Genomic DNA, 24902 nt, shown 5'->3' with positions numbered 1-24902 from the left:
CCTCCGCACGCACCCACAATGGGCAATTTTTTCAATACTGTTTCAATCATATGAAACAGTGAGACAATTTTAAATATAACAGTTCTGAATACTATGCATAAAAAAAAAATATTATTTTAAATGTTCCCCGTCTGGGAGTCGAACCTCCGTCTGGGATCTGAAAACAGATTATCTTCCCTAAACGTATCACATTCATTCCCTATGGTAGTGCTGCTAATCACTACCGATGCGATATATATTTGGCCACAAATGATTTTCATGGCGCTGTTTCGAGTTGGTTTTCCTGCGTCTCTTACTTTTTAAGCAGCAGCGCATAAATCATCCTCCGCCCTGCACACGGAAGGACCTGTTCTCGTTTGAATAAAATAACCACTGTGTTTTAGTTCGAAATCAAAAAAGTGTTTAAACTATAAACAAGCTTAGTCATACCCATTGATTTTCATAGTAGGAAAATAAATTATATGGAAGTCAATGGGTGCCGTCAACTGTCTGGTTACCAACATTCTTTAAAATATCTTATTTTGTGTTCAACAAAAGAGAGAATCTCAAGAGGGTTGGAACAACTTGATGGTGAGTAAATTACTAAATTAAATTTGGGTGAATTATCCCTTTTCAAAAATAAATAAATAATAATCTCTCTCCCCGTCGGGGAATCGAACCCCGGTCTCCCGCGTGACAGGCGGGGATACTCACCACTAACGAGGAGCGAGTATCGTATTTTTTATGGGCATTTAAAGAAAATGTTGGAACAACGTTTGGAAATGTGAAATTATTAAATTCCTCATAAAATAAATTCATAACTTCGACCTCAGATTGTGGATTCGTTATAATTAAATTGTATCAACCAGGAAGTGTCGTCTACGGATTTTCGGTGCAAAATTATGTTAATCTTACAGCCTGATGTTGAAAGGTTTTTCTTAGAAAAAGTCAAACAAAAGCGCCACCTGCTGGATTGCAAACATGTAGATTTTCTGGGGTTCTTGTGATGAATAAAAGGGTCCGATTAAAGACAACAAAAACGAAATAATGATCATGTTCCACTTTATTGTACTTTGTCTTCACATTACAGAGAAATGGCTTGCATACGTCTACATAAGGCCAAGAGTGAATGTGTTAATGTGGAAAGAACAATGAAATGAACAAACAGACTCCAATGGGAATGCTAAGAAAACAAATTGAAAATTATTGGATGTGGATTGTGTGAGATAAAATCACAATACAAAAAAAGACATTATCCATTGGAGACTCATTTAGAGTACATGTCATGTTTGAGATTAAAAGTTCTGAATAATAATCACTCAGGGGTACGTGCAAGCTGATCTGTACAAATGGTCTGGGGAGGGTTGCATTAAACCAGTGATTTGGGAATTATATAACCATTGGCCCTTAATCTGTAACAGATTACCAAGTTAAATTAAGTCCAAGTGCGTATGTAGTACATACAGCAACAACTCCAGCACCTGAACGTAAAGCACTTCACGTATCTTAAAAATAAAGCACATCAAAGTCCCTCATGCCTATAGTAGCTCAAATACATAAAAATCTGAACAAGGTGATACATGAATGCCCACTACAGGTCCTACTGAGGCTCCAATCTCCCATGTACCATCGTTTTTGGACAAAGGCTACGTATCCTCATCCTGTCTGTGACCCTTTACAACATCAGCTTCCTGTCTGGGTGCTCAGAGCGACCCGCCCTCTGATGCCTCACTTCCAGATGTTTGCTCTGGACTCGGTCGAAGTGCTGGAGCAGTTCACTGTAGTCGATGTGCGGCTGGGCCAATCGTTTGTCCTTGACGGGTGCCTTTGGGTGATCTCTGGAAAATTAAAACGCGTGAGAACAGGCCGACTTCAAACTTTTTACTAAGTACTATGAGAACAGACAGACTCTGATTGTTCAGTTGTTCTGGTACTTACACGGTCCTCATGAGTTCGGGGTTTGGCACGCAGCTGAGCCGATGCGAGAGCAGCTGGAACGCCTGACTCTGAGGAAGCAACATCAACAGGCCGTACAGAGCCTTGATGAGATATGGGTTATGCTCTACATCCAGTAGCTGAAGACGAAGGTCTGCAAAGAGAATGAGTGTTAATGTGGAGAGACAATATATGAGAAACAGTTTGAGAAACACTCACAGGTGAAGATGGGGCTCTCGATTAGCTGCACAAGTTTATCCACCTCCATGAGGAAGTCCACAGTTACCTCCAGATCTCCGCTGATCAGCTCAAGTAAAGGTGTTTTTTCATAATTGAGTGACAGTAAATATGCTAATAAAAGATTTTCACAATAAAATCACAATCCTTTTTCATCAAATAAAATACGCCTTGTGGAGCTTAAAAAACTTTCAAAAACAAAAATTCGTACCTTAACTTTTGAGTATAAATAAATGCATATATAAACTAGAAACTAAATATGGAGTATATACTGTATCATAGACTGTCTACAGCAAGGATACAATTTCTGGATGAGGTCGTAGGCATGCCGATAGTTCTGGGTCAGGAAGCAGAGGGACACAGTGGCCACTGGATTGTGACACCAAGAGCGATAGAGGCAGCAGAAAAGAGCACAGCTTTCCTGAAGGGTAAAAAGTAGAAATGGAGAACAATAATTATTAGTCAAATTTGACTGCGTTGGATCGGTTTTAGATTCTAGACCTCAAAGCAAATGTTACCTGTGTGTGCAAGTCCTTGAGCTGGTTCCGCAGCTGGAACAGTTCGGCTGAGGTAAGCAGAATAGTGTTAAGTGTCTGCACCATGGTGGAGGCAAACTTCAGATCTTCCTCTTTGAGTAAGATGTCCGCCATAGAGTGAAATATGTTCTCCGCGTGCAGGAGGAGACATAGCTGCCTGTTAGGAAGTAGAAGAAACTCGTTGACAAAAAAACTCTATGACTTTTAAAGATTAGTGATACACTCTTCTTGAACTACTACAATCGCCCGGGTTTAAATCTTTGAGGAACTAGTCTTTGTTAAAAGGAACTAGGACGGTTTTACCTGATAATGAAGGCCCCTCTCATTTCTAGAAGTTTCCGCTCTAAACTGAAGCGCTTGAGCAAATTAATCATGAACTTGTAGAAGTATGAGTTCATGCTTGGAGTTGAGGGAGATATGTCTGTCATCTTAGATCCTGTCAAATAAAAAAACTTTGGTTTGACAAATCACGATTTTGGAATTAATTGGCTTTTCTGGTTTACACCCAGATATAAATAGTACCAGGAATTGGTTACCCACCAGCCACCATTGGCTGTCCATCTTGGACCCCACCTGGAATATGGAGCTCTGTTTTGCTATCCGAGTTGTCGCACGATCCAGAAGTGTCCGTTTGCCCAGCAGGTGATGATGCAATTTCTGCTAAAACCTCCAAGTCTTTTAAAATCACCTGTGAGACATATTTGTTCTTTAAAATAGCTTTCGCCTTGGTAGATCGGCACTGAGAGGATTGGAAGTTATGTTGACTTACTTCATCAGACTCGTCTGATAGTGTCTTCAGTAACATGGGGAACAAACTATCTGTGTGCTTGAACATCTGCCATGGACATACAGAGGAATTAATCACTTAGCATTGCATGTTTTAGTATTACCTGAAACTGCAGATTTATAGGGATACTTCACCCAAAAATGAAAATTCTGTCATCATTTACTCAGCCTCATGTTATTTCAAACCTGTAGGAGTTTCTTTCTTCTGCTGAACACAATGAGATATTTTGAAGAATGTTGGTTACCAGACAGTTGTCGGCACCCGTAGGCTGTGTCTGAAACCGCTCCCTTTCCTCTATATAGTGCATCGGCCATTTTGTAGTGGTTTACGAATTCTGAGTGAACGACATCATTCCCTACATTCGTTCACTACTTTTACCCACAATCCTCTCTGAATTCGAGTGTACATTAGATGTACATTCGCTGTAATGCGGGATAAAAGCATTACTTTTTTTTATTAATCATTACTTGAATAAAACATTAAAATATTGAGACTCGTTAAACTGTAAGGAATATATGATAATTTGGTGGATGATTTAACAATTATCCGTTAATCATCTGTGTGTATTAATTCGAATGTAAATCATAATGGTCGCCTGAGGCGCTCAACGACCACGTCATCTGTGAGCGTGAGAGTTTCTAACAATTTCAATCGATGAAACTACAAAGCTGGCACGGACGTATATATAATTACAAAATAAAGTAATTTTGATTGTTGTTGTTAATATTATTTTATAAAGTAAGTAACGTAAGATAAAAGGAGTTTTATCACTACGTGTGACGAAGCCTTTTCTGCGACAGCTCCAGCTCTCCGATGCACAGTGTAAACGTCTGCGTCCGAATTCACTCACTTCATTTCGTTCACTCCTTGGAGATATAGTGCACTCAAATGCCATACACTATATGGATTAGTGAATGAGTGAACGTGTGAGCGGTTTCGGACACAGCTATTGACTTCCATAGTATTTTTTTCCTACTATGGAAGTCAATGGGTGCCGACAACTGTTTGTTTACCAACATTCTTCAAAATATATTTTGTGTTCAATAGAAGAAAGAAACTCATACAGGTTTAAAACAACATGAGGCTGAGTAAATGATGACAATTTTCATCTTTGTGTGAACTATCCCTTTAAAAGGACATTTAAAGAAACCTTGCGAGGGGTCTTGATGTACAAATGGTACAGCCACTTCAACACAGCGATGCGAGTCATCATTCCGGTGGATGAATCGTGTAAATGTCTGTCCAGTACTTGCACTATGCCATCCAGATCCAGATTTACCACAGACCTGTCAGAACTACACAGCATAGAGTAAACAATTGTAAACAATTTGATGTTGCATTTATTCCGAGGAGTAAACTACTCAGGTTTAAAGCTACTGGTTGACTCTTCTATTACAATTAGTATTAATTAATTAATTATTTCCAATGTTTAATGTGTTACATCATAAAACAGAAAGACATACAGTGCTTTCTAGTCAGTGAATGTCAAAAAGTACCTTGCTGGAGTGAAGAAAGAGATGTTGCTGATGCCTACAGACTCCTGAGACTCATTTAGGGAATCTAAAATCAAAAACGGACACATCAAATCAAAGCAGGCAAAGTTAAAAAAATAAATAATTTAACATTATACATTTCTTTTACACTAGGAAACCAATGTGGAAACAATTGCTGGCACTATCAAGGAAACGTTATTTTATTAATTACACTACCATAGGATCTCATAATACTCACTTATTCGATTTTCTTATAATGATCAATAAATTTTCGATAATCGATACATTTTTTCAGGATTTTTTGATGAATAGGAAGTTCAAAAGCACAGCATTCGAAACTATAATTTTTTGTAACAATGTAAAATGTGCATTTTAATCAATTTAATGCATTCTTGCTAAAAAATAAATAAATAAAAACTGACCCAAACAGTGTAAATAAAAGGCTTATTTAGAAAATATGAAGTAGCATGTGCAAAAAGAAAAAGTTTGGATGCATTGGCCGGGAATCGAACCCGGGCCTCCCGCGTGGCAGGCGAGAATTCTACCACTGAACCACCAATGCTTTCCTGAGAGCCCCACGTCGCCCTCTGGCTTCCAAAGTGAGGCCCCTGTCACAGACAATTACCATATTTGAACACTAGGTGGCATTAGGTTTACATCCACTAGGTGGCACTAGGTTGGTTTACATCCACTAGGTGGCACTAGGTTTACATCCCTCCATTCCTATTATTGATAGCCAGGGGGCGACATTGTCTGTACAGATATGCATTGGTGGTTCAGTGGTAGAATTCTCGCCTGCCACGCGGGAGGCCCGGGTTCGATTCCCGGCCAATGCAGTCAATTTTTTTTTCTTACCCCTTCATCTCAAGTTTCTTCCATAAATATAAATAAAATGTCAAAATATAATAAAATGTAAAAAATATATATATAATAAAAAACATGCCATTCAGATCTCCCTCTTTCTTTGGAGTCTCATCACTTGGAGGAGAAGTTTTGGTCTGTGATTCTTCATCATCTTCATCGTCTTCAGGGGTCACAAGCTTCATCAGGCTATGATTACATGCACTGGCAGCCTCTTTAGTACCTGGAGAGGGTTTATTGAGGAAATAGATCTGAGCAGTGACAACCTAATATTAACAGAACCACATCAATATCACAAAAACATTTAGCTAAATGGCACTACGCACTAAACATATAACATAAAATGCAGTTCTGAGACAGAGTGTATGCAAACGCAGTGTAGGATACTCTTTTTGCGGTCATCATATGAAAGGCAAGGCAGCACTGCAGTCAGTATGCCAGAGGAATACGGCAGTACAACTCTCCCAGCAAGCTGGATGAATTCTCTCATCCATGTCATAGACGTCAACTGGATGAGATCGTTAGCTGGAGAAAGACAAAATAGATGATTACTCTACTTACCTATACACTCCTTGTACATATTTTTACATTTGACTCACTGGACTTTGATTCATCAGACACTTGACAGTGGATGACTAAGATGTTGGCCATTTCTGCAAATTTGACACTGGAAGGATTCTTCTTAATTTCTTTCAGGAATTCCCCCAAAACCACCTCACACCTATTGAACAGCAACGGTTAATGCTCTTTAAAAAGGAAACAGAAAAGATGAAGAGGGAGAGACAATCTCAGGTAAAGGTGGAGATGGTGAGACATACATCCGCCTGATCTCTTTGCTGCTGTCTCCAAGAATCTGGAAGAGTCCGTCGAGAAATTCTGGCAGATAATCCAGGAGGTTGATATCAGGAACTGACTCCAACACGTGGATCTAGAGCAGAGTCAAACCATCACAGGAAGTCACAAGAGCAAAATGCAACTATTATCAATGCTGTTATCATGAACTAAAGCTATTGGAGTGCTCAACTCACCCAGGAGATAATGAATTGGCGGGCATACTGGTTGTTCGAGTAAATTCTCTCACGCAACAGAGGGACAAAAGCCACTAGGTCAAATTTGTTGCTCTCTGTTACGATGTCCTTAAACAATAAAAAACGAATGCAAGTCAGATTATGTCACTATTTCATCTGATAACTGCTGAATCCACACGTTTCTCATCAAACTCACCTTAAGAAGCCGATCCAGGAGCTCAGATCCACTCTTTACGTTTGGATCAGGATCGGCAGCAAGCTATAAGGAGCAGATCACATGTGAGGGGAGTCTGTGGGTCACTCAACAAAAAACTGACTTTACAGCAAGGAAAAGTTGTAATAGGAATAAATAAATGTTCAAAATGTCAGTAACACAATTAAACCGAGTTTTCCCTATCATTCAGTTATTAACTGTCTTTTAGAAAAGATTATAACAGAAACGTTTTTACCAGTGTTATTTATTCATAATTTCAGTTTTTCATCTTCGGAACACAAATGAAGATCTTTTTTGGTGAAATCTGAGAGCTTTATTTCCCTCCATTTACAACTAAGCATCTACCACTTTGAGGCTTCAACAAGTTCATAAAGAGATCATAAAAGTAATCCATATGAATTGAGCGGTTTAATCCAAATTTTCTGAAGAGACACAATCACTTTATATGAACAGATTGAATTTAGGCTTTTATTCACATTTAAACATTGATCATCGAACATGCAGTGCTATGCATAAGTTTAGACACCCATGCTAAAGTTGCCTAAAAAGAGGAATAAAAAAATCATCTTTTGGAAATTGATCTTAATGCCTTAATTATAAAAACGAGGAAAAATCCTACCTTTAAGGACACCAATTTTCTTTGTGAATGAATAATGTATCGTAAATAAATAAATGTTCTTCCTTAAAATACAGGATGCATAAGTCAGGACACACCTATGTTAAATTCCCATAGAGGCAGGCAGATTTTTCTTTTTAAAGGCCAGTTATTTCATGGATCCAGGATACTATGCATCCTCAAGTTCCCTTGGCCTTTGGAATTAAAATAGCCGTCATCACATACCCTTCACCATACCTAGAGAGACAGAAAGCTCTCCGATTTCATCAAAAAGATCTTCATTTGTGTTTCGGAGATGAACAAAGTATTACAGGTTTGGAACTACATGTTATGACAGAATTTTTCTTTTTGGGTGATATCATATAACCCTTTAAGTTCTTTACGTTTTTGACCTAATATTTAGATTTTATTTCATTTCAGCTTTATTTGAATGACCAAAAACGAGTTTCATTGAGTGTTCTTTTAGTTTGTTTGTTTTTAAAAACATGTCTGTACAGTTTTATTTTTAGTTACACCATCAGGTACACTAAATTAGTACATTACGGTAAACAAAAAGAAAATAAGTAATGTTGTCGTTTAAGTTTTTTATATCAGTTCACATTTTTAATTCAAATAACAAACTATGTGTTTTATGGTTTTAGTTAACTAAAATAACCCTTTATTTGGTGACAACAACACTGCTTTTTACCCCTAAGAAATAGTACTTTCTATTTAAATACTTTTTGGTACTGATTACTAAACTATTCAAAACTAGCATGAAATACCACACGCGTTTCATTTTTTACTTTTCATGCATGCATCTAGACATGAAGGGGCATCAGTTTACCTTGCTAAGCCCATCAAACAGCACATTGAAGTGGGGCAGCACTGCTCCTCTGGCAACCTTCACTATATTGTAAAGGGCCTCACAGGCGTAGTAGCGCAGACGGCTGTCAGAGTCATTGAAACAGGTAAGAACCGGATCAATGAGTTCCTTCAGGTACAATCCAGAATCCTGAGAAGCACAAATGATCATATAAACAAGCAAAAATCACCATATTTGCTTAAGAATTTCATGCACACTGAACGTCTAGCAGTCAATTTCAATAAGCACCAATGAATCAAAAACCTCCTGTTTTGCACAATTAGTTCACATACTTTTCCCAGGGCAATGGAGCACGCCGCCAGCCCAATGAGGCCTCCTTTTCGGCTGTGAGGGTGCTGGGACAGCGCAAACTCTGTGGCCAATATCTGGATGACATGTCTGATCTGTGCGGAGTTGTTCTGGGCTACAAATTCCCGTACAAGCCTGGCAGAAAATTGGGGGAAAGCATTCTAATAATTCATTTGAAAATACTGGCTGGGCTTCAAGAGTACTTGTATTTATGTAATAGACGCTGTTTGAACTATGGGCTATTGATCATAAGCATGACTAATGAGATCATGTGGCATGTCAGATGACCAGCTCTCCATTGGAGAAAATAACAAATACCAATGACTTATTACAGAGAGAAACTAACTATACACGTTAAACAACTGCATGCAGTAGAATGTGTATCAGTGCAATAAGAAAGAATACACAAGTCTAACAGGAACTATGCAAATAAATATATTTATATCCATTTAAAAGCATATCCTCTTTTCTTTTTTTTTTTGACCTACCAAACAATAGGTTATGACTCACTTTTCAATCTCAAGAGCTGCAACCTTCCTCTTCTCGTACAGTTTGTCGTTGAGAGCTCTCACAATGTTTGGTGTCAGTGGAGAAAAATCCTTTTCTGTGTTCATTTTTTCAAAGTATTTGAGAAAAAATACTTAACTTACGCATAAGACACAACTATGAATGATAAAACTGATCTTTGAATACAGCTCAGTGAGTGAATAAAGAGAAAGTCTCATTAGATGACAGTTCGGTCAGTGTATGACGGAATGTGTTAATATTTCATCTAACGTTAAGAGATTTTAGCCATCACGCGCTTGTATTGTTACAAACAAAAACGGCGCCCTAAAATCTGTTTCCGAGGCAGAATCTCATCACAAGCATCACTTATAAAATAACAGGACCTGCTGTCTGCGACACTGAACTGAAACGAAGAGCAGATGATGAGCAGTTATAGCCAAAGCAGAATAAAAGCCTTAACATCTCTATAACTTAAATCATTTAGAGCCGATGATGCGGGGAAAACGCGGTTGTTTCTATACAGAACATAAACCAGATAATTATTTCCTCGCCAGTGGTGACAGAAGCAGATCGCAGTGTTTTTCAATGTAAGAAATTGACCACAGCCGCCATATATCCCGGCTCACATGACTTCCTACAAACATCAACGCCTGGTAAATCGAGCTCCGATTAATGGATTTGTTTTGATTACGTCAAAAGAGTCACATGTTATTTGAAAACACATGACTGGTGCTGAATTCGGAGCAGCATACTATAGCTAGCATACTACTTTTACTATTTTTGCCACATAAATATGGTAAAAATAGTAATATAAATAGCTGAGGTTTTATTTCTTTAAAAAAAATGCTGTTGTGTATAGGCTACTTGTACATATTAGAATGACCTATATAGGCTGTCTATGTAGTCTTTTTTAAGTATATCTGTTTATTAATCGCCAGTTTTTTATTTGTTTGTTTGCAAAGCTGGACCGACCTCAAACGAGTGTGATTGGTGGTTTAAGGTCTCAGACAGCCACTGCACTATTTACAACTACTAACGTTAGGTGCGTTCGACTTGAAGCGGCGCTGAGCAAGCGCAAACCAATCGGTGTATGACATCAAAGTACCGCGAGAGCGATTCAAAAGCACACGGAGCCGCCTGCTCTCGAATCGCTCTCGCGGTACTTTGATGTTACACACCGATCAGCAGGTGTCACTTATCAAATTAAGTATTTAATCCATGTTTACTTCAGTAAGAGCCCTTTGACATATAGACTAAATATTAACATTGTTATTTTCTAAAACAATTTTCCAAACGCTTATCAAAAAAAGAAATATCTCTTTTGCAAATTTTGCCACACAAATGGCACGCAATCAGAAATCAAAGGTGTGAACTTGTACGTTTATTTTATTTTGGGTGAAATATAATAAGTGTTTTAGTGTAAGATTTAACATGTATTTTTTCCTCAAACAGGTGTTTCTGCATCTTGCAGCATTACTGTGTGCTGTTGGGACTGTTTCTGGTAAGGTAACATGCGATGGAAATGGTGTCATCTCAGTGAAGTCTAGTTATTAAAGCCATTTTTCATCCAGGTGAATGTGAGATATCACAATGTTCTGACCCGACCACCTGCATTTTGTCGCAGAGGCAAACTTGTAAATGTGCAGTTGGCTACTTCGGAGATCTCTGTGACCAGGGTATGGACAGTCATCCTTGCTGAAAGTGGCTGGGGTTGGATTCTCGAAAAGCTTAAGGAAAAATTGTTCTTAAACATTTTTTTTTTTTTTTTATCCTAAAATGTTCATTTGAATAATCCTAAGAGCAGTTATTGAACACATCTTAAGTTTTGAAATATTTCCTTTAATATTAATAAAAATATTAAATATAAAATGACTGGCTCTACCTTGGAGGTAATCCTAACTTGTAGAAGTTATTTACAATGATTTTTAATGTCTTAAGAAAAAAGACAACAACATTAGGCCTAAGTATTTACTTGAATACAAAAAAAAATGGCAGTTAAGAATTGTATTATTATGTTTTGTGAATCTGACCCTGTGGCCGGTTGAATAAACATGGTTGGTCATCTAACTTATCTTCTGAAACTGGTCATAACCCTTTTTAAAGTTACATAAAAAGGTAGATTGGACTAGTTTGAATCTGAAAAGTATGACTGATTAGCCCTCACTATTGCTAGTTGGTCAGACTAGTTTAAGACATAGTCTTGGCTGTTTATGCAACTGGCCCCAGTCTCTGCCAACTGACTAAACCAGCTGTTTTCTTTGTCATGTTGTTTTAACTGGACAATTTTCTTTTTAAGTCGCAACAATGAATGTGACGTGTGGCAAAGACTTCATTTCCATCCTGGTGGATGAAGAGTTCTTCAAATACTACAATGTGGGAGTTGAAGCGGTTCATTTGAATAACGCCAGCTGCCGTGCACATAGAGAGGAGATCTCTGGATCAGCTTACTTCACAGTGCACACACCAATGGACCAGTACACTGCCTGTGGAGGTAAACCTCTGGAGGTAAAGTACAGTTTTTCTCTTAAAAAAAAAAGAATTGACATATTACATATTCCTAAATGGCATCTACTCTTCTTAACAGAAGAACATAACACACATTGTTTACTCTTTAACGCTGATGTCTGATCCACCTGTCTACGGAAACATTGTGAGAGATCCGGTTGTGCAGATTGAGTACAAGTGCATCTATCCATACATCCGCAGAGTTAGCCTGGCGTTTCCAATCATCTCTTTCTCTAGGTAATGCTCTGATGTTAAATTACATTGATGAAGGAAGTGTACTCAACCGATTTGATTGTTTTTAAAGTGAAAGAATGTTCAAGGTGGATGAAGTGGATGCCAAGGTGGAGATGAGTTTGTTCAAAGATCACACATACATTGAGGCGTTCACCAGCCCACCTACTATTAAGCTCGGGGATCAAATCTACGTGCAGATTCAAGTGACGGAGCCAGAAGACTTCTTCCATCTGAAAGTCAATGAGTGTTGGGCTTCGCAGACTCCTCAAGCTAATGATAAGTCAGGCTTTAGCCACACACTGCTGGCAAACGGGTGAGCTATTGGAAATCGTTTTATCTTTAAATTTTAAATCCAAGACCAAGTGTCTCTAGCATCAATAACCAACACACTCTCACGCCAGTTCGTAACTTTTTTTGATTCATTACTTACGAATTGGTAAGGTGTGGACTAGACTCATTAGGAAAAGTCCATTATCAACAGTGTAGCGATGCATGAAGCACCACTTAACTGTGACATTTCAGTAAAATGTAAATGGGGAAGGGGAGGGGGGGGGGGGTATATTGTCAATATTGTAGCGCTGCATGAACCACAGCTCACTCAGAAGTCACTTTCAACATGTCAAATTTGTGTGACCAACTTGAACGCAAGCAAGATCACAATCTCTTTGCAGTCACACAAAACTCCAGATCATGCAAATTTTGATTTAAATGACTGGACATTGAATATGAAATATCGCCAAAAAGTGTGATTGGACCTTTACTTGGAGGTCACTTCCAAATTATATTGGTAAACACGGCGAATTTGCTTAAAGTTCAACGAACTTGAATCGAATGGGAGATCTGCGAAGGAAAATGTTTTGTCTCACTTGTCCCTTATGCATAAAAAAACTAAGAAAATTCGCCAAAGAGTGGTAAATGTTACCGCACTCTAATTCATATGAGTTCACACCATCTAATTTGTATGTTTTTTTGTATAATCTGCTTGTGTCCCTGTGAATGGTTAGGTGTAATTTGGGTGTAATGGGTGGAGAAGGTCCAGCTACAACCTATCCTTAACTCTATCCCTCCACCCATTAGAAAGATAGATTAGCTGGACTTGGTCCGCTCAACCCATGACATCCAGAGAGGGGGAGCTGGATGTCATTTGGCTCTGCAGGGAGCACTACTTGCCTTCATGCTTGCTTGTCTGATAATTGTACGTTTCCATACGAACCGCGTCTGAATAATTTTGTTCGAAATCGCCACCTTGTAAAATAGTTACGTTTTCTCACGAGATTGAGTTGCAATAATTTCCAAATAAATATTTCACCCTTCAGAATATGCCCTGACGTTTTCCTATTTGTCTTTAAGGTGCGCAAATGACAAAACGACTTCATTTGGTAACGGTACGCCGCACCCTGCAGGAAGAAACGGTGAGGGGTCGACTGTCCGTTACTCGTTTGATATGTTTCGGTTTATACAAGAGCCCCACAGTTTCTACCTGCACTGCACTGTGCATCTCTGCACACCTGAGGATGGACGGTCTTGTATTCCTGTAAGCATTTTTTTTTTACCTGTTAGGATTTGGACAATTACGTTTTCCATTTTTAACCTGATCTGATTCCTTTTTAGGAATGTAAAACTATATCCAAAAGAGAGGTTGTTATGGAGGAGCAGGCTCAAGGCCTACTGTCTTATGGACCAATCAAACGAGAGCTACCACTTCGACCCAAGATAAGTATGTTTAGATGTGGCGTTTAATATATAAATACCATATGTAGCAATGCTTTATATCATGTTTGAACCGTATGGATTCTCTTTTTAGATCTCCTCACATTGGCGCTTCCATTGGGAGTGATTTGGACTCTGGGCATCTTCTTTCTCATCCTTATCAGCATCGCTAAAGCTGGAATAAGACGACACATAACAAACACCTAAATAAAACTCATTATCACCCAATACAGTGGTTTGTGTTGGGTACAAAAGCTACCCCAAGAACACAAGCTAGCTATTGGAATGTTAGTTCTGCGTGAACTCTTCATGATGGGCCCCTTACACATTTGATATGCTCTGTCAAGAAAATTCAGTTTTTGACTTAAAATAAGCTTGAATGTGATTTCCAGAGATAGGCATTTTGATCAATCAGGCCATGGATACTATAAGTTTTTTTTTTTTGCGTTTAAATCTATTTTTTACAGTACTGAATATGGCCAACGGGTGGCAGTGAGAACCTAAATTAGAACAAATTTGCTTAATTTTTTCGTTCTGTAAATAAACTATTTCTGTACCGTTCCCTTCATCTGGTTTATCTTTTTAAATATGTGGTTTGTGTATTATAAAAGCAAAAACATCACAGGGGTAAACCGAGAAAGTGGGCAGGGAATCGGGTGCGGCTGCGTGGTGCAGATCAGCATGAGATCCTGATGAGATTTCATGCTCATATTTGGTGTCCTGCAAAAAAAAGAAATTGAGGATCACTCCGAGGACGCGCCGCCTGGTCCTCGACATATCTAGATGGGTTTCCAGGCGGCACTTACATCAACATAGACCATGCAAATATCAACAAGTAGTCTTTTATTCAATATTGAATGGGTATAGCTGCTGCTCATGCTAATGTTGTAGTTTGCAAGCGTGCGCGCGCCACTGGAGTCCTTTACGAACTGTTTGCACGAGGGAAAACTTGACTGGAGAAGAGAAACGTGCGCTAAATTGGTGGGTTTGTAGTCCGAGAAGAACAATGACCTTGTTTTGGTGGTAAAAGACCGTACAATCTCTCAGGTTTCCATTTAAGCGGGGAGAAGGTTGTGTGTTCATTTCTCATTGCTGTCCCGGGAGTGGAGAGATGTCAGCCCGCAGGAGTAGGTCGCATCGCTCGCTGAGACCCATTAGTATGATTTTCATCCTGCTCTTTGTCAACATTGCTGAAACAGCTGCAGAAGAAGAAGCTTTCAACGCAGAGGTTTGTAGACTAACGTTACCTCGTTTTGAGTGTTGTACAAAAATATACACGGGGAAAAAAAACTGGCTTTATTATTCTGTTTGGCTGCTCAGGATTGGAAAATTATAGTGCTGTCAAATCGATTAATCGCATTTACCGGTAATAAGTTTTGCTACATAATATATATGTGTGTCTATGTGTATACACACATTTATACATTCATATATATACACATAATATATATAAATGTATTATATGTACACACATATTATGTAAACAATAACTCATGTTGGATGCGATTAATTTATTTGACAGCGTTAGAAAATGAGTTTTAGGTTCAGTTTAGGGGGAAAAGCATCACAATAAGAAAACTTTACAATTGGAGATGTTTTTTTTTTAATGACATTCCTACTTTTCACTTCTCAATTGGTCCTTTAATATCAGGTTGAAATAGCCATTCACTGTAAAGTGAGAAATGCAGACCATTTACAATTAGACATCCCAAAACAAAGATGAAAATATATGTATGGTCATATAGATAAGAACAACTTTGAATAAAAATTATACTGTATAAATAACAACAATAGTATTTATTATTATTAAAAATATGAATAATGGATATAGCTTTTTCTGGCATAGTTTATTGATCATTCTATAATTGCATCAGAAAGCATCAATAAAATGGTTCCAAATATTGGTTATTGGACACATAACCAATACATAAAAATAAGCAGTATCTGTCAAAAAAAGCAATCTCAGCCTGTCTCTCTTTTATGCTTTTTTTGTTTTGTTAGTTTTTAAAATAAAAGCACATTTTAACGTAGGATCACATCTCCTCATAGGATCATATAGGTTTTTATTGGTTTACATGTAAATCTGGGGTTGTATTACAGAAATAACTCAGAATCTTATCCTGTCTGTTTACTAACCAAACAATATAACCCCTGGTGAACATCTCCAAATTGTTTACATCTGTCCTCCCTCATAGCCTGACCATGTGGCAGAAGTCTTAATTGTGTACGTATTCAGATTATTAATATGCAGTGCTTAACCAAACATTCAAAATGTGTCTGGTGCATTTTTTAAAATATGGGTTTGAGTTTAGACAGTGTTTGTTTATGTAGTTTAACATTTCCCTTTGGATTCTAATGGATAGTTGCTGTGTAATCCCATCCTCACCACACTACTTGGTAGTAGTTATTTCAATACATTGTCCATTCTCCAACTTTATCTGTGTCTGTTGTTCCCTAAAGTCATGGCTGAGGACATATGGCTACCTGTCCCAGGCTAGCAGACAGATGTCCACCATGCAGTCAGCCCATATCCTTTCTAGCGCCATCAAGGATATGCAGCGCTTCTATGGCCTGGAGGTTACCGGACACATGGACTTGGCCACTCTGAAGTATGTTTTCCTCTTATTCAACTGCCCATGGAACAACAACAAGAGCTCAGTCTGTTTTAATTGTGTGGAGTTAACTGAGCAAATTGAAAGTCTCATGAGTTACTGTCCTACAGTGCAACTAGGTCATGTAGAATATAGATTATCCATAATACGTATTACTTAATAATTATAAATAAAATGAATGTTTTTAATAACAACAGTAATAATAATTGTATTATTATTAAAATAATTTAGTTTATTTTAAAAATGAATTTATATTTATTGTTGTTGTTATTAAAAAATAATATTTTATACCAGTGTTGTTATAGTTAACTAACTAAAAACTAGGAAAAAAATGAAAGTAATTTTTTTAATTATATGTACCTTATGTTAAAATATGTGTGAGTGTGTATGTATATATTCTTCTTCTTTTTTTCCTCCAGAGCCATGAAAAGACCTCGCTGTGGAGTGCCTGATCGTTTTGAGGAGTCAACGGAGCGAGGTGCTCGGCATAAGCGGTTCGCGCTTACTGGCCACAAGTGGGATCAGGACCAGCTGACTTACAGGTGAATGAAACATCAACACAAAAACAAATTCAACTTACATTGATCTAGTTAATAATTTTTATTTTTCCTGCTCAAGTATTCAGAACCACTCACCCAAAGTTGGCCAGGAGCAGACCTATGAGGCTATTCGCAAAGCCTTTCAGGTATGGGAGAAAGTAACGCCTCTGCGGTTCGAGGAGGTCCCATATCATGAGATAAAGAATGGCAGTGAGGGGCCTGACATAATTCTGCTGTTTGCCTCTGGGTACCATGGCGATATGTCTCTCTTCGATGGGGAAGGAGGATCTCTGGCACATGCTTTTTTCCCAGGTCCCGGAATGGGAGGAGACACACATTTTGACATGGACGAGCCATGGACCTTGAACCAACGGGAGGGCTCAGGTGTGAACAATTTTCTGCAGTCATTTTCCTACTTCAAAGAAAATGTACTTTATATTAGCTTAGCATTTACATTCTCACAGAACCTTTAGATGTTAGCAGCATTTAAATGTCTTAAAATGTTCACCAACAGATTTAACCCGTTGTTTTTTCTTAGTATATGGTGTAGTAATTTGGTGTACTGTTTTTGTTTGTGGTTGTAGGTGTTGACTTGTTTCTGGTCGCTGTTCATGAGTTGGGTCACGCACTGGGGCTGGAGCACTCCAACAACCTTTCCGCCATCATGTCGCCTTTCTACCAGTGGATGGACACAGAAAGCTTCTCATTAGCTGAAGATGATATAAATGGCATTCACCAGATCTATGGTAAGCTAGTCTAATATACTTCCTGTTTCAGTTCATTTATCTTACTATCCATTATAGTTAGGTCAGTTAGATCCATTTTTACAGAACAGTTCTATAAACGAGAGGTTATTATTGAGTTACTTATATTTGAGAACCAATATCGACAGTTACTTTGTCTCTTTATTTGAATGATTCAATCATTTACTCAAAAAGACAAAAATTAATCAATGCTTTTTAAAATATTTGGTTTACTAAGATATGCAGGGATTCACTTATAAAGGTAGTCATGTGCTTTGTACCTAAATGTATCAATGTTTTTAATGACGACCCTCTAGTCTACAGACACTCTGAAGCTTGAGTCGCCATTGTTTTCTTGAGTCACCCAAAAAAGTTATTAAAGGATAATTCCGGTATTTAACACCTTGAGTCTATATTGTAGTTTGTTTTGGATGAACAAGAGTGGTGGACAACATTTTTTTGACAATGGTTCCTCTCTCGAGTTTTTGACTATAAAAGAATTGGCCATGGACCCATTTAACATTGGAGTCAATGTGCATGTCCGAAAATGTCATTAAAACAGTCAATAATGTTCGTTTACAAAACTGTTAAACTCACCGAGTGGTTAGTGGTGTTCGTTGATGATTATAAACAATATATCGTCGCAATATATGATTCCAATCCGTTTATTTTGCTATAGTGGAACTATTTTTTCAACAATGGGATTTTACAAAATGACGAATAAAACACGACAGAAACTGTATTTCGCAACACTTTTTGTTTCTGGAACATCAACTAACATCACTAACCACTCGGTGAGTTGCACAGTTTTGAAAAATAATGTTAAAGGTTGTTTTAATGACATTTTCGGACATGCACATTGACTCCAATGTTAAATGGGTCCATGGCCAATTCTTTTATAGTAAAAAACTCGAGAGAGGAACCATTGTCAAAAAAATGTTGTCCACCACTCTTGTTCATCCAAAACAAACTACAATATAGACTCAAGGTGTTAAATACCGGAATTATCCTTTAAGTCAAGAGCAGCGAGTGATTTCTTTTTTTGCAGTGAGTCTAATGTTGTTTGATTAACATTAAAAATACAGACAGCAGCAGGAATATTTGGCTGCTGTCACTTTAAGACAATGCACGGAATATACTGATACTGTTACACATGCGTGGTCTTTTTCCACTGTTTTCGTTCACCTAAGACATAACCAATTATGTTTACTAGAATACTAGCCAAGACAGGCATGTTGACATCATTTTGTATGAAATTGTCCTTTCAAGCGTAAGAAGATGTGAAAGACGGGAAAATAAATGTAGTATTCGTGTGCTGTCAGACGCGGCTTTCTGAGCACTCACTTCGCATGTGTAAGCACACAAAACTTCTCACACAGTGAGTGCACAAGTGCCGAATTGAGCTCTTTTTTGCATCTTCTTGCGCTTTAATGTTTGCATGTGTTTTTAAGCCTTGCCAATGATAAACTTTCATGACAATGCAGCACTGGTCCGATCGGAACAGTATCAATGAAATTATATCTGCGCTAAATTTCCTAAATGAATCACAGGCGAGTGAAATCGTACAATTTACTAGCCATTGGCTAATTAAAGATTTTCTTGTCGTTGCCTAGCATGAAATTTGGTCGCATATGTGAGTGATTTACTTGAATTGTAGAAGGTTGAATGAATTGGTAAACTGAATGATTTAATTATTAACTCATGATGAAAGTCACTTGTTTTGTTCAGTAATTCTGAATGAATCATTTGAGTGAAGATTTAGTGTCGTTTGTCTGGTGTAACAGTGAAACCTGCAAAAAGAGCCACTGAAAAATCCCCACCACTAACACAGACAAGCGTCCCAGAGTGATACATGTGGAACACCACATTAATGACAGTAAAGAAAGTAAATGATTTAATTGCTGTCAGCACCCCTTTTATGCAAAAGTCCAAATGACACTTTTGCAGTCAAAAATGTTGTATCTGATGCAACTGTGAGTTCTCTCAATGTGGATCAAAATGTAGTTATCCACATTTTTCTATTGTATGAGCTTGAGACTTCAGTCCAGTTTCATTGGGTTCTGCACCAACGGATTTCTCAGTGTATGCGTCTTTGTTTGAGTCTGTTTTCTCCATTGGAAAGCCTTCCATTGCCGGCTGAATGAGCCTCATGGGCCTTCTGGTGCTGGATGGAAAAGTGTGACGCGTTCTGAGTCTATTCAGTGTGGAAAAGAGTATGATTAGCTAAGTGTGAAAATGCATTATGGTTTGGTATTTACAGGCCCTCCAGAGATTGTCATCACTCAAGCAACTCCCACCACAACCCTGTTTACAACCACTGCCGAGCCAGAGCCAACCACTACAGTGGCCCAACCAAAAACTACCAGGCGCTCGCTGCAGCCCACCAAGCCCTGGGTGCCTCCGGTCAACCCCACCCAGAGACCCCGGCCCACAGCACGCTCGGATCAGGATGCACCTGACATCTGCGAGGGGAACTTTGACACGGTCACTATGCTGAGAGGGGAGATGTTTGTGTTCAAGGTTAGAAAGAGTGATCTTCAGTAAATGCAGTTATTGTGGTTCTTGATCAAAACCATCTTAGCAACTGCATAAGAACATTGTAAAACATTAGCGAGGTCTTTTGTTTGTTTTTGATAACAATTTGGATCAGGTGTCTGCAAGAAGATGGTTGAACTTTTCCAACAAAGCATACAAATCCACACATCTTTCTGTGGAGTGTTATGATTAAATGAATGTTTTTTTTTTTTCAGGGTCGCTGGTTCTGGAGGGTTAGAAGGAACCGGGTTTTGGATAATTACCCAATGCCGATCTCCTTCTTCTGGATTGGGCTTCCAGAGAACATAGACGCTGCCTATGAACGGCATGATGGGAAATTTGTATTCTTTAAAGGTCTGAGTCATGAATTAAATATTTAAGAACTTAATTTTTGAGAGGTTTATTGAAAAAAACCCCACAAAAACAAGTCCTACTATCTTATGCAGTTTTGCTTCTCAAGTATTTATCTTTTTTAATGAGGTTTACAGATTTACACAAAAACATTTTTATCCCAGTGAAGCTGCAGATTATGATAAGATATGATAAGCAAAAAGCAGAGAATGTGCATCTTGTTTGTATGAGAATTATAGACTGTGATGACATCTTCAAAAATGACAACACCAAAATCATTAAATATTTCCTAGATATCAATCCTCTTCTCCTTTAAACATCTGTTCTTGCTGTAACAGCATCTTGAAGTCAAATGATGTCACTTGTAAAACACTCCGAGAGGAGAGAAGGAAAGTCTGGCAGCATCACAGGACTTCGTCTGCATTGCGTCAGCTTCAACTCCAGATGCTGACTGCTCTGTTTTCATTCTGAGAGAAGAAACCTGGAGTTGCTGTAGGGAATGTGTAGTGGAAAGAGCCACAGTTATTGTCTTGTTTTTATGCAGAATGTTTCATTTGAGCATTTGCTTGAAAGGAAATTTGCTTTCATGCAACACAAAACATCTTTATGTGCAATCTCACTAGTTGAATAGAGAGCACAGTGATATCATCTCTCAGCCATGCAACCCCTCCCTTTCCCACTAATGTGGCTCTTTGTGTTTTGTATCAATCCTGCAGGAAGTAAATACTGGCTTTTCAGAGAAGCAGACGTGGAACCTGGATACCCTCAGGACTTGTTTCGTTATGGTCAAGGCATGCCTGACAGAGTGGACACGGCAGTGTGGTGGGAACCATCTGGCTATACGTACTTCTTCAGAGGAGACAGGTAAAATTGTGCGGACATATATTTTTTGGCCAGGCTCTCATACAAATAAATTCTGAACATATGTTTTTGGTTTTGTTTTTATATGGATTTTTTTTCTTAGTAAAACTAAACCTGTAGCTGTTGTTTACCCCTTTTTTTAACAAATAATTGTGTCAGATAAATAGCTTAACCAAATTGAGTGTTTAGTTCCTCCTTTTTACTTAAAATATTTAAAAATACAACATAATTTCCTCAGATTTTAATCGTTTAATAATCAAACTTGTTGGGTCATTAAAAACAAATCCCCAAACCAATCCCTTCTATGCATTACTTTTGGCCAGTACTGTATAATATATAATTATACATGTATAAAATGTATTTAATACATTTGAGCTTTTTCCTTTACGATGATAAAAATTAAGATTGTCATAACAATAATACCACAATGCCAAACTTATTAATGCTCCTAAAAGCAAGCTTGATTTTCTGTAAGCAAAATCTAATTTCTAGTTTCTTTCTTTTGATTATGGAATGAGATATGATCTGGACAGACAAAGTACCATAAAATTTGTCTTTATGACTTAAGCGCTGTATTTAAAATTTTGTTCATTAATATATTTTTTTTTTTTTTGGGGTGAACTAACAATTTATGCATTAGCATGGAGAGAGAATTCAAAATGAGAAGTTCAAATTTTTTTCCATTATTTCTTTCTCTTGAAGATATTGGCGGTTTAGTGAAGAGTCCCGTATCATGGATAAAGATTACCCTAAACCAGTGAGCGTGTGGGGTTCCATTCCCGGCTCCCCAAAAGGGGCCTTCCTCAGCGATGATGGAGGTGAGTCAGGCTGGGGGGACGGCTGCCCGAGAAAATGTCACAGCTGAATGCAAGAAAAAAGAGAAACAAGTCCATTAATCCAAAGCTGAGAGGGAAAATGTGACCTCATTGCTGAAAAACTGGGGCGCAATAAGACCTTTGACTTGGAAATATTCTGCTCTCACTTCTAATTTCACGCCATTGTTCATGATCGTCTTTGGCACATCTTTTTATAGCTTTGGAATTCGGAGCCTGCCTACGATTGGCTAGCATCTCGTTTGATCAAACATTTGGTGATCATGACATGGAATTGTATGTCATCATTAGTCACTAGTGTATTTATTGACACTAATTCCCATTTGAACTCTTTTCCATACAGCGTACACTTACTTCTACAAAGACACCAAGTACTGGAGGTTCGATAACAAGCGAATGAAGGTTGACGCTGGATACCCGAGATCAATTTTAAACGATTTCATGGGCTGCCGGGTGCACTTTGATGTGGAAACGAATGTAAATCCAGACAGCCGTTCGCCAGAGACAACCAACAACAGTCAAGACCCTGACGACAGAAATGGTGATGAAGAAGATACAGAGGACAGAAATGATAACAAAGAGGATGAGAAAAAGGAAGTAGATGTTATTCTGAGAGTGAATGAGACTGATGAGCACATCATGACCCTCATCTTGGTGACGGTGCCTCTGGTTCTGGTGCTGTGCATTCTGGGAGTGATATACATCATAATCACCACACTCCAGAGGAAACAGACACCCAAAGTGTTAGTTCACTGCAAAAGGTCCCTGCAGCAGTGGGTCTGACAAAGTTCACACACTTTCGCTACCCAATAGCCAAGTATTTCTGCACACACACACACACACACCTCTTCATTCGATTGTTCATGGTGCTCATCCAATCAAAACCCCTCTTCCCAACATAGAATTTGCACTTTTGATAGTATTTTGATTGTTTTGTGGTCATTTTACGGTTGTGTGTGATGTTGCAAGTGAGTAGTCCGTCTGCGAGGTTTCTGTTTTCCTGTTGAGCCCGAACTGTTCGGTTGTACACTGTGGGAAACATTGGATGTATGAAAACAAGCTCAGATCAGCACATTTCTTTCACATCCTCTGCTAACCAGCCTCAATAATGGAGGAAACCGCAAACTCTGTGTCGAGGCCTTGCAGAAAGTGCAGGGTTAAAAGAAAAGCCAGGCTTAATAAATTGTCTCACGCACATTTAGCAGGGTTTATAGTCTCTTCCCTGTGGAGCCTGGCTTGCATTACACAGATGTTGCTGATTTTGGACTTTATGGAGAGAAAGGGGGATGGGGGCTTGTAGCCTGCCAGCATTTCCTCTGCCTGAGTTCCAGTGAGCGTGCCAAAGACAAGGAGGAGGGGGAATTGAGGAGATTCGAGGCGTGTCTGTACTGTCATCGTGACCTACATTAGCGCGCCCCTACTTCTTTTTCCCCCCTCAAAGTTTGTCTTCCTGTGGGACTTTCCTTTGTTTTCCCCGCCACACTTCCAGTCTCCCCAGTTGTGAGGTTTTTTGTTTTTGAGAGGCAATTCTGGCCTCGGATTGTGTCCGTCAGTGCCTTTCAAGGCTGAATCTGTGCCTTAATAGTGCAGACCATCACCACTGTGTTGGAAATATAATTTTTTTACTGACCGCCACAGGCTTTTCGTAGTAGCCGCACAGTTTGAGCGAAAAGCGCAAATGCTTTTCTTTGTCCACATGGCCTTCTGTGTTTTAAACCTGTGTCATTTTTGTAGTTTGTCAATATGAATGTCTTTGTGCTTTTTGTAGTGCCGAATGAAAAACTCCCTTGACTATTAATTTGATGTTTTATTTGATTTTTTTTTATTTGCATTATTTTATATTAACAGTTGAGTAAATCATGCAGGGCATGTATTGCTTTTGTTCACAGATATTATCTGGTATATAGCTTGCTTACAATAAAATGGAGTATACGGCTGTAAGTATGCCTTTTTTAACTTCCTCTACTGATTTTGTACTTCCTTTGTTTTGGTTTGAGTACAATAACACTTTAAAAACTTTTTTTTTAATTCTAAGAATATCAGTTACGTATTGGTAGTGTTGTGTCAACGTTATTTTCCTCCTATTGTGCTGAAGGTGCCAAATGTAGCTGTGTCCACCAATTGAAACAAATTCTAGAAAAAGCCTAAATATTTTAAATACTACAGTTTAGAGTTATGTATGTCATATAAACTGACCATTATGGCCTGGTTTCACATACAGGGCTTAAAACAAAACAAAATTATGTTAGTTAAATTAGTACATTTAAGTAGCTTTTATTAACGTGCCTTAATTATTATTATATTATAAGATATATCAGTACAAGTTGCTTTCAGTTAAACCAGCTCAAACATGCATTTTAGTCTGGGACTAGTCTTAAGCCTTGTCTGTGAACCTGGACAAAAGTATTTTACATTATATTAATAGAATATTATAATATATAACCAAAACTATATATTGTGTAATCAAACATTTCTTGTTATTTTTAGCTTAAACTTTGAGAGCTAACCAGTCAGGATGGCAGTTTAGCATTCCGGTAACCAATTAGTCCGCTAGCTTAACAGTTACCCTTTGCAAATGTAATTGTTTTAGAAATTATACTGTTTTGTTTGATTAGGCATTAAAAACGCTATCC

General features: G+C 38.2%; 3 protein-coding genes across 7 annotated transcripts; 2 read left to right on the top strand and 1 right to left on the bottom strand.

The window, feature by feature from the left end:
* Positions 1–1024: 1024 nt before the first annotated feature.
* Positions 1025–10438, bottom strand: vac14 (vac14 homolog). Of its 2 annotated transcripts, none has more exons than XM_079604233.1 (19): positions 9350–10438; positions 8824–8974; positions 8513–8680; positions 7053–7115; positions 6857–6964; positions 6647–6756; positions 6428–6549; positions 6216–6353; positions 5911–6051; positions 4971–5034; positions 4625–4769; positions 3457–3522; positions 3261–3375; positions 2991–3123; positions 2670–2844; positions 2454–2572; positions 2134–2213; positions 1918–2068; positions 1025–1817 (listed from the first exon to the last, which is right to left on the bottom strand). In XM_079604233.1, the coding sequence occupies exons 1-19, from the start codon at positions 9451–9453 to the stop codon at positions 1655–1657; spliced, it is 2316 nt and encodes a 771-aa protein (XP_079460359.1). In that variant the 5' UTR covers positions 9454–10438; the 3' UTR covers positions 1025–1654. The 2 variants fall into 2 exon arrangements, with proteins under 2 accessions (XP_079460359.1, XP_079460358.1); XM_079604232.1 differs by having other exon boundaries at positions 3228–3375; positions 9350–9998.
* zpd (zona pellucida glycoprotein d) lies at positions 10397–14614 on the top strand. 3 transcript variants are annotated; one of them, XM_079604236.1, is made up of 9 exons: positions 10397–10711; positions 10799–10847; positions 10918–11022; positions 11643–11851; positions 11931–12088; positions 12156–12398; positions 13436–13619; positions 13697–13802; positions 13890–14614. In XM_079604236.1, the coding sequence occupies exons 1-9, from the start codon at positions 10688–10690 to the stop codon at positions 14000–14002; spliced, it is 1191 nt and encodes a 396-aa protein (XP_079460362.1). In that variant the 5' UTR covers positions 10397–10687; the 3' UTR covers positions 14003–14614. The 3 variants fall into 3 exon arrangements, with proteins under 3 accessions (XP_079460362.1, XP_079460364.1, XP_079460363.1); XM_079604238.1 differs by having other exon boundaries at positions 10492–10553; positions 13890–14422; XM_079604237.1 differs by having other exon boundaries at positions 10544–10711; positions 11934–12088; positions 13890–14396.
* mmp15a (matrix metallopeptidase 15a) lies at positions 14430–24246 on the top strand. Of its 2 annotated transcripts, XM_079604235.1 has the most exons (11): positions 14430–14776; positions 14856–15023; positions 16256–16404; positions 16827–16949; positions 17026–17330; positions 17531–17692; positions 19950–20209; positions 20440–20578; positions 21292–21439; positions 22139–22254; positions 22613–24246. In XM_079604235.1, exons 2-11 carry the CDS (start codon positions 14907–14909, stop codon positions 23050–23052), a joined length of 1959 nt encoding a protein of 652 aa, XP_079460361.1. In that variant the 5' UTR covers positions 14430–14776; positions 14856–14906; the 3' UTR covers positions 23053–24246. The 2 variants fall into 2 exon arrangements, with proteins under 2 accessions (XP_079460361.1, XP_079460360.1); XM_079604234.1 differs by having other exon boundaries at positions 14593–15023.
* The last annotated feature ends 656 nt before the right edge of the window (positions 24247–24902 follow it).

Source organism: Phoxinus phoxinus (assembly GCF_949152265.1).
Source record: "Phoxinus phoxinus genome assembly, chromosome: 25".
Lineage (NCBI taxonomy): Eukaryota > Metazoa > Chordata > Actinopteri > Cypriniformes > Leuciscidae > Phoxinus > Phoxinus phoxinus.
This window is presented reverse-complemented; position numbering and strand designations above follow the sequence as displayed.